Source organism: Pseudorasbora parva, chromosome 14 (assembly GCF_024679245.1).
Source record: "Pseudorasbora parva isolate DD20220531a chromosome 14, ASM2467924v1, whole genome shotgun sequence".
Lineage (NCBI taxonomy): Eukaryota > Metazoa > Chordata > Actinopteri > Cypriniformes > Gobionidae > Pseudorasbora > Pseudorasbora parva.
The window spans coordinates 145,513-159,433 of record NC_090185.1 but is presented as its reverse complement, the minus strand read 5'-3'; the positions used below and the strand labels follow the sequence as shown (position 1 = coordinate 159,433).

At 40.7% G+C, this 13,921-nt stretch overlaps 1 protein-coding gene across 1 annotated transcript in view; it reads right to left on the bottom strand.

Annotated features, from left to right (window-relative positions):
* Nucleotides 1-744: 744 nt before the first annotated feature.
* Nucleotides 745-13,921, bottom strand: part of LOC137040771 (uncharacterized) — a 46,301-nt gene continuing 33,124 nt past the window's right edge. Inside the window, 38 exon segments of the mRNA XM_067416543.1 lie at nt 745-849; nt 979-1,110; nt 1,224-1,508; nt 1,605-1,775; nt 1,929-2,054; nt 2,149-2,352; nt 2,466-2,774; nt 2,978-3,102; nt 3,197-3,362; nt 3,450-3,633; nt 3,713-3,909; nt 3,990-4,108; nt 4,204-4,330; nt 5,802-6,191; nt 6,294-6,384; nt 6,463-6,608; nt 6,706-6,882; nt 6,967-7,209; nt 7,296-7,551; nt 8,160-8,296; nt 8,389-8,512; nt 9,016-9,133; nt 9,205-9,292; nt 9,373-9,440; nt 9,572-9,878; nt 9,953-10,123; nt 10,212-10,361; nt 10,473-10,591; nt 10,674-10,812; nt 10,935-11,038; nt 11,122-11,220; nt 11,315-11,378; nt 11,468-11,560; nt 11,640-11,751; nt 12,187-12,214; nt 12,461-12,617; nt 12,696-12,839; nt 12,975-13,168. Coding sequence (XP_067272644.1) covers nt 832-849; nt 979-1,110; nt 1,224-1,508; nt 1,605-1,775; nt 1,929-2,054; nt 2,149-2,352; nt 2,466-2,774; nt 2,978-3,102; nt 3,197-3,362; nt 3,450-3,633; nt 3,713-3,909; nt 3,990-4,108; nt 4,204-4,330; nt 5,802-6,191; nt 6,294-6,384; nt 6,463-6,608; nt 6,706-6,882; nt 6,967-7,209; nt 7,296-7,551; nt 8,160-8,296; nt 8,389-8,512; nt 9,016-9,133; nt 9,205-9,292; nt 9,373-9,440; nt 9,572-9,878; nt 9,953-10,123; nt 10,212-10,361; nt 10,473-10,591; nt 10,674-10,812; nt 10,935-11,038; nt 11,122-11,220; nt 11,315-11,378; nt 11,468-11,560; nt 11,640-11,751; nt 12,187-12,214; nt 12,461-12,617; nt 12,696-12,839; nt 12,975-13,168 — 5,882 coding nt within the window. The 3' untranslated portion in view covers nt 745-831.

Below are 13,921 nucleotides of genomic sequence, written 5' to 3'. Positions count from 1 at the left end.
CTGTAAACACACTGGAACTCATTCGGATTGTTTTAGGATATGGTATTATGGACTCTATGCTTTTAACAGCCTGAGGTTTCCTAGTTTCACGGTGTCTGTCTCTTGTGAACATTATAAATACATTGTTGGTTCTCATACAGATTTATATGATCCCATTTAAATTTATGTAAATTAGACAGATAAGGCTGAGTGTGACAACACCTATACTGTCAAAAAGCACCATCCTTTGAAAGAGACATTAAACCGAGGTCTTAACTCTCTGTGGTCATTAGAAATCCCAAGATATCCTTAGAAAAAGAGTAGGGGTGTAACCCTGGCATCCTGGACCAATAAGCTGGTGTGTGATGGGCGTTCTGGTGTGTTATGGTTGCTGTTGCATCATCCAGGTGAATGCCGGACATTGGTGGTGGTTGAGAAGATTCCCTCTCTACATGTAAAGCGCTTTGACACATTTGCACACAGTAATTGTCATTTGTCAATGAAAGTAAAAAGCTATAACTCTGTTGATTTATATTTGCCATTATACTTGGTTTTGTAATATAGCTAAACTTTAAAATGAGATATTTCTGTAAAAGTATGTACACATCTGTACGTTTGGTAGATACTTTCCCAAGTAACTTACATTGCATTCAAGGCTATGAATTATTTTTTTATTTGTCCATGGACTATCTGAGAATTTCACCTGTGATCTTGACATTGGTGCTATGATATACCGTCCTACAAAAACATAGACAGAGAGTCAGAGAGCCTTAAGAAAATTTAATGGACATGTAAGACAAAGTACAAGTCATATTATATGCTTGCTTGTAGATGTGGTGTGATGTCTCATCTTCATTCTTCATCCTTGCTCTTCAGTAAAAAAAAAGGAGCAAAAATGAAGTTGCATGTTCCCCCCCCCCCCAGAAATGTATTTATATTTAGCAGTGTATATTACGATTAATCCCCCTACCCATTTTGCACACAAAAATTGTATAATACCTTCCCGACATCACGGCTCTTGGCCCTCAGCTTGTTGACCTGGGACTCTGCGATGTCAGCACGCTCCTGAGCCTCCTCCATCTCATGCTGCACCTTCCTGTACCTGGACAGGTGAGTGTTGGCCTGCTCTTCCTGTTTATGATTACACAAGATATCCAACCCAATTCATAGCAGTGCATTCATGGTGCTAATGGTTTTTGTCAATATTAAAACTTCATGCTCAAGACATTTGATATTAGACTTACAGCTTCTTCAGCCTGGCGCTTGTAGGCCTTCACTTTCAGCTGCAGCTTGTCTACCAGATCCTGCAGTCGGGTAACGTTCTTCTTGTCTTCCTCAGTCTTTGGGTGTAAATAATGGCCATGGTCTTAGTTAAATTGTATGTTGTAAAAGGTGGAACATTTCTAATTCCTCTGTAGTTTTACCTGGTAGGTGAGCTCCTTCACTCTCCTCTCGTATTTGCGCACTCCTTTCACAGCGTCTGCACCACGTCTCTGCTCGGCTTCAACTTCAGACTCTAACTCACGCACCTTCAGTAGAGATTAATAGTTTTGCCTGTCAAATCTCTGCTATTACCAGAACACCTAAGAATGTGCTTAGTTAAGCTCCTGAACACTCAAATTTACCCTGGACTCCAGTTTCTGGAGCTGTTTCTTTCCACCCTTCATGGCAAGACTTTCAGCCTCATCCAGACGGTGCTGCAGGTCCTTGACAGTCACCTCCAGGTTCTTCTTCATCCTCTCCAGATGAGAACTAGTGTCCTGCTCCTTCTTTAGCTCCTCAGCCATCATGGCAGCCTGAAATTGAAAAAAAGCCATGATTAAAAAAAATAACTAACCAATATATATAGAAACAACTTTCATGACTGTTCAATTTTTTATCACATGCACCTAAACAGAATGCAAATAACTGTTTAATTTAGAGTAGAGAAGCAGAATTTCAACACTCACATCAGTGATGGCCTTCTTGGCCTTCTCCTCTGCATTTCTGGCCTCCTGGACTGAATCTTCCACCTCACCTTGAACTTGGACCAGATCAGTCTCAAGCTTCTTCTTGGTGTTAATAAGACTTGTATTCTGTGGGATGTAAGCTGTTTGTTTAGTGTACATTTATATAAAAGTTTATTGTGTGTCCTGAATTTGTTAAATGCATGTAGTAAATTTTTTGTACTTGTGAGTGTAGCAGTCCCACACGCTCGCTGGCATCCACCAGCTCTTGCTCTGCCACTTTACGGCCTCTCTCTGTTTGCTCCAGTGCAGCTCTAAGCTCCTCAATCTCTGCTTGCATCAGGTTATTCCTGCGCTCCACCATGGCCACCTGCTCCTTCATGTCCTCCTGTCCTCTGAGAGCGTCATCAAGGTGCAGTTGGGCATCCTGTGGCAACATTCTTTCTTCGTTAGCTCTCTTCATTTGGTTAATTCATGTGTCATATTCATTTAGTCCAACATTCAGTATTTATTGCAATTCCATGTTCAACAGAAAGATACCTTGAGTTGGCCTTGGACGTTCCTGAGCTGTTTCTGTGCCTCGGCAGCCTGGCGGTTGGCATGGCTCAGCTGGATCTCCATCTCATTCAGATCTCCCTCCATCTTCTTTTTGACTCTCAGGGCATCATTTCTGCTCCTGACCTCAGCGTCCAGAGTGCTTTGCATGGAGTCGATTACTCTTTGGCTGTTCCTCTTGATCTGTTCTATCTCCTCATCCTTCTCAGAAAGCTTCCTGTCAATCTCACTCTTCACCTGGTTTAGCTCCAGCTGCACACGCAGAATCTTGGACTCTTCATGCTCCAGGGTTCCCTACAAGGGCAAGAGGAAACAATTGACTTACTTTTTAAATTTGACACAATATACTGTAATGCCTAGCGGGATGGCAGTACATTTGTAAAGGTTTAAGTAGCAGACATTAAGATTTTCTAAATAATTTAGAACCAATCCTTATTTAATGTTATACTATTATTTAAAGGAATGGATTAATGATGTTTGTTTCATAGGAATGTCACCTCAGCTTCTTCCAGTGCAGTCTGTATCTCTGATTTCTCAGACTCCACTGTCTTCTTGGCTTTCTCTAACTCATGAATGCTCTTTCCAGTCTCCCCAAGCTGCTCAGTGAGGTCAGAAATCTCCTCTAAAAGGGTTTAAAAATCATAAGTGTAAGATTTTCTGTTATATTCTGTCTATTTTTTTAGTCCTTGTGTAGCAAAAAAAAAAAATTGCATTACGTTGCAGATTCTTGTTCTCCCTCTTCAGGGTCTCGAGGTGGTCAAGAGCTTCCTCATAGGAGTTCTTCATTTTGAAAAGCTCAGTGCTGAGAGAACGAGCTTCTTTCTGAGCGCCTTCTAGTTCAGCCTGACTTTCCTCATACTTCTGTTTCCACTCTGCTAGCACCTGATAATGAAAGAAATGTAGTCATTGTTAATTGGTAAAGTCCATAATTCAAGTTTTAGCTTTACAGGTTATCCATGTCTTTCTCACCTTGTCAAAGTTTCTCTGCTTCTTGTCAAGGTTGGCTGCCAATGCATTTGCCCTCTCCACATCAATCATGAGATCCTCTACTTCACCCTGCAGTCTCTGTTTGGTCTTTTCCAGAGAGGCACACTTTGAGTTCACCGCCTCAATGGATTCTTCAGCATCTTGCAGACGCTGGGCCAGCTTTTTCCTGAGGAAAATGAAATGAAATTACGAAATCTTGCTAATATTTTTAATGTTAAATGTATGGAACGTATTGATGTATTTACTTGGATTCCTCGAGCTCCTCAGTGCGCTGGATGGCATCAGTCTCATATTTGGTTCTCCACTGAGCCACTTCACTGTTGGCCTTAGACATTCCACGCTGGAGTTCAGCTTTGGCCTCCTGCTCTTCCTCATACTGCTCTCTGAGCAAATCAGAGTCATGGCGGGCAGACTGAACCGCATGGGCCAGAGCGTTCTTGGCCTATCAGGCAGAACATTTTGAGTTATCATCTATACAATTGTTTACATTATAAAAAGCTAATTAATTATGTATAACTCCACCTTGACTTCTTCCTCAATATGTCTTTTGAGTTCCTCAATTTGCTGTGTATAAGCCTGTTTTCCTCTAGTTAGTTGTGAAACAAGTGCCTCTTTCTCTTCCAGTTGCCGACTAAATTCACCTTGAAAATAGGTTACAGATATTACCATGAAATATAATAACATACAAACTTTGAAAACTTTTACATTTTTGCACATGTACCTAACTCTGTCTTACCATTTTCAGTCTGAAGTCTTGCACGTTGTGCATTCATGTCATTCAGCTGACGGATATTTTCATCACTCTTGGATTTGATTTCACTCAGCTGATCTTCCATGGTACGGCACATCTTCTCTAAATTAGCCTAAAGAGATTCAAAGTTATATCCTTTTTCAACTCAGAAATATTGCATGTTTAAATCCTGTGTTGCTCAGAGGTTGATAAAACTCTTTAGTCTTTTCATGTGTTGACTACTCTAATGGTCTTCTTGCAGGAGTATCTAAATCCTTGTGGCAAGCAGCGGGGCGAGGGACCGTGAGAGCGGGGCGGTGACGAGTGCTAATAAGTGCCAGCTGCGTACCACATCGGTCTCGTCTCACGGCGGAGTGACGGGAGCATAAAAGGAGGAGCGAAGGCAGTGGAAGACGAGAGAGGACCAGGCCTGGATTTTATGTTATGTTTTGTTTACGTTTTGTTGTGTGTGTGTTACTTTTGTTTTGGTTATTTATTTAATTAAAGTTTGTTGAATGTTCGCGGGTTCCTGCCTCCTTCCTTCCCATCTAAGAACCTTGTTACAATCGTCAATTGACAAAGTTCAATATTTTAAAAACCTTATGTTAGCATATATTGTTTTGCATAATCTGGCTCCTCAGTACTTCGACTGATCTATTAATGCCTTACACACCATGTCATAATTTGCATTCCTCTCAGAGTGGTCTCTTGGCTGTTACCAAGATATGGCTTCGTTCTAGGGGTAATAGAACTCTTTTTTCTTATGCTCTTAAGCTTTGGAATTCTCTCCCGACTGGCATCAGGGAAGCGAATACATAAGTGACTTTTAAATCCCTTCTCAAAACCTTCTATTTTATAAATATCCTCAATAAAACTGTTTTTGCACGATGACAGAAAAATCGATGACTCTAATCCTTTAAATATTAATATTTTTGTATAATCGATGCATCAGCCTTAATAAACCCATCTCTTGCATGAAACCCTGAGCTTTTGAATATTCTGATCTAATATGATTTCTGAGCTGTAAGGTTGCCAGAATAATAATCATACACTGTGCGTTAATAAGCCAGAGGAGAACTGAGTCTGGTTTCTCCCAAGATTTATTTTTCCACATCATGCCCTGATGGAGTTTTGGTTCCTTGCCACTGTCGCCTTTGGCTTGGCCTGCTCAGTTGGGGACACTAACATTTCAACTAAAATTATCCACTAAATATCCAAAGCAAATTAATTACTAAATTAACGGTATCAACTTTATTACTGATGTAACCAAATTGTTGCTATATGATAAATTGAAATGAGCTGGATTACATTACTGTTTTCTCCAGAACGACTGTACAGCCAAATCAAATTTTGTTGCAATATCTTCCTGTTTAACACTGTGAAGCTGCTTTGAAACAATCATCATTGTAAAAGCGCTTTAAAAATAAACTTGACTTGACTTTTTTTTGTATTTAAAATGTGTTGTTTTCTCTGTTATGTTTGCTTTTAAAGCTCAGAGAAAGCAACTTTTAAAGGTGCTATATAAAATAAATATTATTTTTATTATTACTATCCAAATGTTTGTAGAGATGGTTTTATATTTAATAATCCTCTAGTGACATTACCTTTGCTTTGGCCACAGCCTCCATGTTGCTCGTCAAGTCATCAATCTCCATCTTGTATTCACTCTTCTCCTTCTCCAGCTTCTGCTTGACTCGCTGGAGGTTGTCGATTTGTTCTCCGAGCTCAGCAACAGTATCTGCCTGCTTCTTTCGCAGAGCTGCGGCCGTAGCTTCATGCTGCAAGGTGGACTCTTCCAGATCACGACGCAACTTCTGGAATTCGGCTTCACGCTTCTTGTTCATCTCAATCTGGGCAGCAGTGGCACCACCAGCTTCCTCAAGCCTCTCACTGATCTCCTCAAGTTCCCTGGAGAGATCCGCTCTCTGCTTCTCCACTTTAGCACGAGCAGCTCGCTCAGCCTCGATTTCCTCTTCCAGCTCCTCAATACGGGCCTAAATAAATAAAATAATTACCTAGTGATATTGGTGACCTGGGTTTTCCCAGCTGCGCATCTATTTCATTTAATACAGAGAAAAGATTAGGGTTAGTGTTACCTGAAGTTCTTTGATCTTCTTCTGAAGCTGTGCTCCCAAAGACTGTTCATCCTCAATCTTGCTGAGAAACTGACTAATCTCGAAGTCTTTCCTGTATTAATAGTATTTTTTTGTAAAATATGCAAAACACTATCTTTATGTAATTGTGTAAAAACTGATGTCCACTCACTTTTTGATCTTCTCATCTGATTGCTGTTTGTCATTCTCCAGGTCCATTATGGACTCCTGGGCTAGTTTCAGGTCACCCTCAAGCTTCCTCTTGGCTCTCTCAAGGTCCATACGGAGCTTCTTCTCTTGCTCCAGTGAGCCCTCAAGCTATTGTTACAGAAAACAGAGCATTTAAGTCTGTTAAAAAGACACACAATTAATTTCCCATTGATTTATGCTCTTATTGTTGTGCCAAACTTCTTACATCATCCACTTGCTGCTCAAGCTTTGTCTTAGATTTAGTCAGAGTATTGACTTTGTCTTCCTCTGCCTGAAGGTCATCAAGAGTCTGCTGGTGTGCCTCTTGGAGGGCTTTCTTCTCTTTGGTCAGCTTGGCAATGCTCTCATCCTGAGAGGCCATCTCCTCTGTCAGGTTTTTAACCTAAATGGAAACATTGTTCACTGGTTTCATTCTCAAGATCCTGAACAATCAGCAGTGTGAAGAACATGTGAAAAGATTATTGACCTTATTTTCTGTTGCATGTTTCTCCTTCTCCACTTTGGCCAAGGTGAGCTCCAGGTCATCAATGTCTTTCTTCAGTTCAGAGCATTCATCCTCCAGTTTCCTCTTCTTGGCAGTCAGTTCAGCATTGATTTCCTCCTCATCCTCCAGTCTCTCGCTTGTCTCTTTGAGTTTTGCCTCAAGCTGGATCTTGCTCTTGATGAGACCTTCACATCTCTCCTCAGCATCAGAGAGGTTTTCACTTTCCTGTTCATGGAGATGGATTTAGTTTAATGGCTTATGTTCATAACTGTAGTATCCATATTAGGATCAATAAGAGCTGAAATACTCACAGATGCTACTTGCAGTTGAAGGTCGTTTTTCTCCTGAATAATTGATACCATTTTCTCCTCAAGCTCTTTCTTTTTAGCTAATGCCTTTTTTAGATCCTCCTTCATTTTCTCATAGTTCTCCTTCATGGCTGCCATTTCTTTCTCAGTCTCTGCACTCTTTAGAAGAGGCTTGATCTTGAAGTAGAGCTTCATCCATGGCCAGTGTTTCACATTCATGAATGAGCGGATGTTGTATTGGATGGAATAAATTGCTTCTCTGTGTAAATTGCAATCAGTAAGTTAGTCATTATCAATCTTTTGCAATGCTCTGTTTCTAGGTCTTCCTAAAAAACGTATTGCTAGGTTACAATATGTTCAGAACTCTGCTCACAACTCCTTTACTGTGTAATCTTCACTGGCTACCTGTGGCATCACATATTCATTTTAGGGTACTTCTTCTAACATTTAAGGCATTAAACGATCTCGCACCTCCATATCTGTGACTTACTACCTACTCTCCTGCCCGGTCCCTCAGATCATCTGAGCTTGGTCTTTTGTCCCCTCTTCGTTTTAGGTTGTCCACTGTTTGTGGTAGGACATTTAAAATCAATGCACCAAAATTATGGAATTTGCTTCCCCTATCGTTGCATAATTTATCCATCACTTTCTAGCTTCAAGACCCAGCTTAAGACCTATCTATTCAAATTATATTTTGGATAAAGTGGCTAAAGAAGACCTGTTCTTGTATTGTGTATGTGAATATGCTAATGTAATTTTATGCAAATGTATTGTCTAATACTATGTAAAGTGACCTTGAGCTTGGGAAAGGCGCTATATAAATAAAACTTCAAAAAACTTCAAACAGGTTTGTAAGTTCATTCATACCTCCTTTCCATCATTTTGACAAACTCTTTCCTCATGACATATCCACGGCACAAAGCCTGAGTCATGGTAACCAGCGTTGCTAGTTTTTCATCTCTCATCTCCTCAAGAGTACCCAAGAGACCAGCTTTGAAGAACACCTACAAGAACATATAATGGTGTTACTGGTATATTATGGAATCCATTCTCCTCTATTGCAGATTTTAGCTTAGCCATTTGTTGTTGATCTAACCTTGGTGTGCCCAAACTTGTATTGGGTGTGGTCAACATCAATAGAGCCCAAGAGTTTCTCTGAAGCTTTTTTGTTGTCAATGAACTGTCCCTCAGGGATGACACTAGCGTTTAATACTTTGTATCTAGAGGACAGTCAGAGAAGAGTCATGTTCTTGAGAAGTCCAAAATATAGTCATAAACTTGTGAATGAATGATTAAATGAGGCATTTATAGAGCGCTTTCATATGTACTACTGTACACTCAAAGCGCTTTACACTCATGTCAGGGGTCTCTCCTCAACCACCACCAGTGGGCAGCTCCACTTGGATGATGCGATGGCAGCCACAGTACAACGACGCCAGTGCGCTCAACACAAACCAGTGAAAGGTGGAGAGGAGAGAGGGTGATAGAGCCAATTCAGGGGATGGGGATTATTAGGAGGCCATGATTTGGAAGGGCCAATGGAGGGAATTTGGCCAGGACACTGGTGTTACACCCCTACTCTTTACGAGAAGTGCCATGGGATTTTAAATGACCACAGAGAGTCAGGACCTCGGTTTAACATCTCATCCAAAGGAATGAAGTGAATAAGTGAAGATTAGGTGGTGCATCATCTCTAATTCAGTGGCTCCAAAGGTGTCTTTACCTCTGCTTGAAGTCACCATAGAGGATTCTGCTGGGGAAACCCTTCCTGCAGATTCTGATGCCCTCCAGCACACCATTACACCTGAGCTGGTGGATAACCAGGAAGTTCTCCATCAGACCTGCAATGAAAATGTTCTTAAGGTTCCAGAGATATTTTCAAAACTTTTGAGTCTTCAGGGATTAAGTTTACCTGGAGTTTTGGACTCATTAGGAATCAAGCAGCGCACAAAGTGAGGGTGAGTGCTCCTCAGGTTAGTCATCAGCTTACCCAAGTTCTCCTGTGGAAACGTTTATCATTAGTTTAGTAATTATTGGACAAAAAGTTCACCTCCTTCATTGAAAGAGAGAATCTGTTTACCCTAAAAAGTGCAGAGACAGTCTGGAAGGAACCACCCTTCTTCTTTCCTTTCTTTCCGCCTCCCTCAGCTGTTTATGTCAATAAAAAATGGTCTTTGTTGATATTGGGTTGCTTTCCATTAACCCCTTCAATAAATCACTATCGGATAATAACTAATTACATCTTAAAAAAGGAATAGAGGAAATGCAGATGGTCGTACCTTCAGCACCTGCATGAGCGGCATACAGGAAGGCCAGCACTTTGAGCGATGACTTTTGGTAGAGTTGCACAACAGAGTCGTTCAGTGGATCCTTGTTCTTGTCCAACCAGCCATTAATGTTGTAGTCCACAGTGCCGGCGTAGTGCACCAGAGAGAAGTGGGCCTCAGCCTTACCTTTGGCAGGCTTGGGCTTCTGGAAAGCTGGACATTTGCCCAGATGCTGATCATGCAGCTTGTTTTTGAAGCTTGTGTCTGTAGCCTTGGGGAACATGCACTCCTCTTCAAGGATGGAGAAGATGCCCATTGGCTGATGAAGGTATATTCGGGCTCAAGAACAGGCACAATATGATAAATCATTTAAATTTGCTGAATGTTTCTTACCTTCTCAATGAGCTCAATGCAGGCAGCCAAGTCCATACCAAAGTCGATGAACTCCCATTCAATACCTTCTTTCTTGTACTCCTCTTGCTCCAGAACAAACATGTGGTGGTTGAAGAACTGTTGGAGTTTCTCATTTGTGAAGTTGATGCAAAGCTGCTCCAAGCTGTTGAACTGATAATTAAACAGGGGCAAGTTCTTACTATAGTCTATTATGTTTTATATCCTGATTGTTACAGAGACTTTGATAGCTGACACTCACATCAAAGATCTCAAATCCAGCGATGTCCAGCACACCAATGAAGAACTGCCTAGGCTGCTTTGTGTCCAACATCTCATTGATACGGACGACCATCCACAAGAACATTTTCTCATAGACAGACTTGCAGAGCGCAGAGACAGCGTTGTTCACCTGAGATATTCAAAGGTCAGTATGGATCATATCATTAAAATTTTACTTCTCAAGACATCTATGAATGTCTGAGAGACAATTCTAACTTTATTCGATGAGATTATTAATCACCTGTGGTACTGTCTGGCCTTTGGTCACCATCTCATTTCCGACCTTCACTCTGGGGTAACACAGAGCTTTCAGCATGTCGGCGGAGTTGATGCCCATGAGGTAGGCGATTTTATCGGCCACTAAGGAAGAACAGTTTTATGCATTATTGTCTCTAATGAAGTGAATGTTTTGACTGTTAATAGCATGTGCTAGTAGTCTTACCTTCGGTGCCATCAGGCTCGGCCTGCTCCTCTCTCTGCTTCTGTTTGAACTTCATGCCCCCATGATGCATCACAGATCCTGTCAGCTTATAGATGCTGATTTTCTCATCAGCAGTGAAGCCCAGAATGTCAATGGCAGTCTGTAATACAATGACCAAGTTAATCACACCAAGTTATTTGAGTCATAGAGAAGGGTATTTCATATTGTATGTCATGCAATCTTCAGTTACTGCTACTACTAATACTGTAGCTGTCCACACACATCTGTGGCAATGAACTCCTCCACATCATTGATACTCTTGACAGTGATTTCACCCTGGCTGATCATTGGATAGTCGTAAGGGTTGGTGGTGATGAGCAGGGCCTCTGTAAAGAGTTGATGTGCATCATGTTAACAGCGTTCTCAAATATGGTTATAAATGAAATGCACAATACTGTCGATTTCTCACCGAGCAGCTCCGGCTTGTGTCCGGTCATGAGCTGGTAGAAGATGTGGTAGCTCCTCTCAGCAGACAGCTGGAATGTTACTCTTGACTTTTCCAGCAGATCTTCAAAAAAAAAAAAAAAAAAAAAAGAAAGAAAAGAAAAAAGTTTGCATCCATATTAAACATTTAAATTGTAGCTTTAAATAATGTTACTCACAAGTTTCAATATCAGCTGAGGCCAGTTTTCCAGTGGTCCCAAAGTGAATCCTGATGAATTTACCCTAAGCAGATTGAAATATTTAGAACAGTTTTCCCAGAATTGCTCAGCTTTGGAATGTTAACTGAGTCTGTACAATTAATTTCAACTTACAAAACGAGAGGAGTTGTCATTCCTCACAGTCTTGGCATTTCCATAAGCCTCCAGCAGAGGGTTGGCTGCAATGATTTGATCCTCTAGTGACCCCTGGTGAGTAGTCAAGTAATTTCATCATGTAGAATAATTATTTAGCTGTTTTTTGAATGATATTTGAATGTTTTGTCACCTGCATCTTGCCAGCGACTTGTTCTGTCTTCTTTCCGCCAGCCACAGCGATTGTTGCAAAGTACTGGATGACACGTTTGGTGTTGACAGTCTTTCCTGCACCAGATTCTCCACTGGACATGGAGTGGACATGTTAAGATAGAAAATAACATATTTCAGAATATTATAAATTCTGCAATATGTTTGATTTTATGTAAGTGCTTCTTTAAAATCCATAAATGTCAGACACTACATTTACATGCAAACCAGAAAGCTGCTTTGGGCATGAAACCTGCATGCACCTGCATTATGCAGGCAGTGTGGTCTTCACCTCATATACATGCACTGTCAGTAAGCGGCTTTTCTCCACACCTTTCTGTTACTTTAGTTATCCTGTCTTTCCCAGCACATGCCAACAAGAACGACTCGTATGCTTTTGCAAGACCACATTACCAGCATTGTCCAGCAGAAAAGCCAGGTGTTAAACTGCCTTATCTCAATAGCTTGAACAGTGTTAGCATTCACATGATGATTCTTATACAAAACTATAATTATCATAGCCTACTTACGTAATCAGGATAGACTGATTCTCCCTGTCTGAAACACATTTAGTGTTATTTTATGTGAAACAGCTAAACAGATTATTCTTTGCGTTTTTTTTTGTACATCACATATGTAACTAAATGCACACCATACATGAATTACTCATGGGAGATTTATTACATTAAATGAGTCCAATAAATAAAGAAATTGTTGGTGTGTTAAGTAAAATAGAAACTGGCTCAAATTTAGAGCAAGTTTATTGGATTGCAAAACGGATTGACAATTTATATGCCCACTTACCAGTGAGCATGAACTGGTAGGCGTTGTCAGAGATGGAGAAGATGTGAGGCGGGGCTTCAACCCTCTTTTTGCCTCTGTATCCATTCACAACGACTGAATCGTAGACTGGGAGCCACTTGTAGGGATTGACAGTGACGCAGAACAAACCAGAGTAGGTCTGAAACAGAGATAGATAGTCCAGTTTAACAATGCTGCCGCCCCATCCCAGGAATAAATATGGTTTGCTGAGACTTACGTAGATCATCCATGCTGCGTAACGCTCTTTGAGGTTATACAGCACAGTAGGCTCATTGAGGTGGGTCATCATGGCCATGTCCTCAATTTTGTCAAACTTGGGGGGATTCATGGGGAAGATTTCATCTTCTTTTACAGTGACTGTCTATAAAGTTTTCAACATGAATGAGACATTTACCATAAATGCAATATTTATTTTACCTGGCATGTAGTTGTTCAGTCTACAGCATAATCTGCAACTGTTTTACAGAAGATCAACACAGTTTCTAATTCTACTTACTTTCCCACACAGAGTTTTGACAGTAGCTTTTCCACCCTCTCTACTAACAAGAACCCCCTTAAGGTACATCTCGTCCTGCACTGTCACGAAGAAAGCCGTTTTGGCATCAAAGGGGGTGTTCTGAGCCTCTATTCTCTCTCTTTCCGGCTTCCGGAGGAAAATGGCCGCCGGGCCGAAGCACTCCATTTCACCATCTCCCATAATTGTGGTTTACTGTGAGAAGTGATGAGGAGAGAATGTGCAGAGGGATTAATACTTCCATTACTTCTAAATATGAAGCAAATGCAAGTGGAGTAAAACATATGAATTCAAATAAATGTGGATGCAAGGATGCTGCTCTATGTGAGTTTTTTTGAGCTTCTGTGTTCTAAAGCCATTTTAATTATCATGAGCAACACTCTTTACTCAAGTTCAACACTTAAAAAGTTTAGGTACTCTATTCAACCAACTGTAATGGGATCTCTTATTTTCTTTGCTTCTAAAATAAAAACCAATGATTATAAGTATGCATATATTTTGTTTATTAATCACAATCATAATACCTGCTGTCCTGTCCAGAGAGAATGTGTCTGAGGTAGGAGATGCTATGAGAAAGGCAAAAAACTTGAGTTTGAATAGATGTCAAAAACATGTTCAACAGAGCGTTGCCAGACTCTAAACTCTTAAATCTGCAAACTGATTACCATGCATCAGATTTAGCCATTCAATCTCTAAACCGCTGAACACAAGAATGTGATATTAGGTTAATAGTAGAAGGAGAGCATGATGAACAACTCACCCACCTTTGAGTTCCAGTCCGTTCTTGAAGGAGCCTGAAGCAGCTTCTTATATAGGCAGAATACTGTTCACTCAGCAAAATGCACTCACTGTATTTGGTCACGTATTTATAGCTCCGTTTCAACTGGAATTTTTGTGTCTGATTGTCAAATTCATCAATATCCCGACAC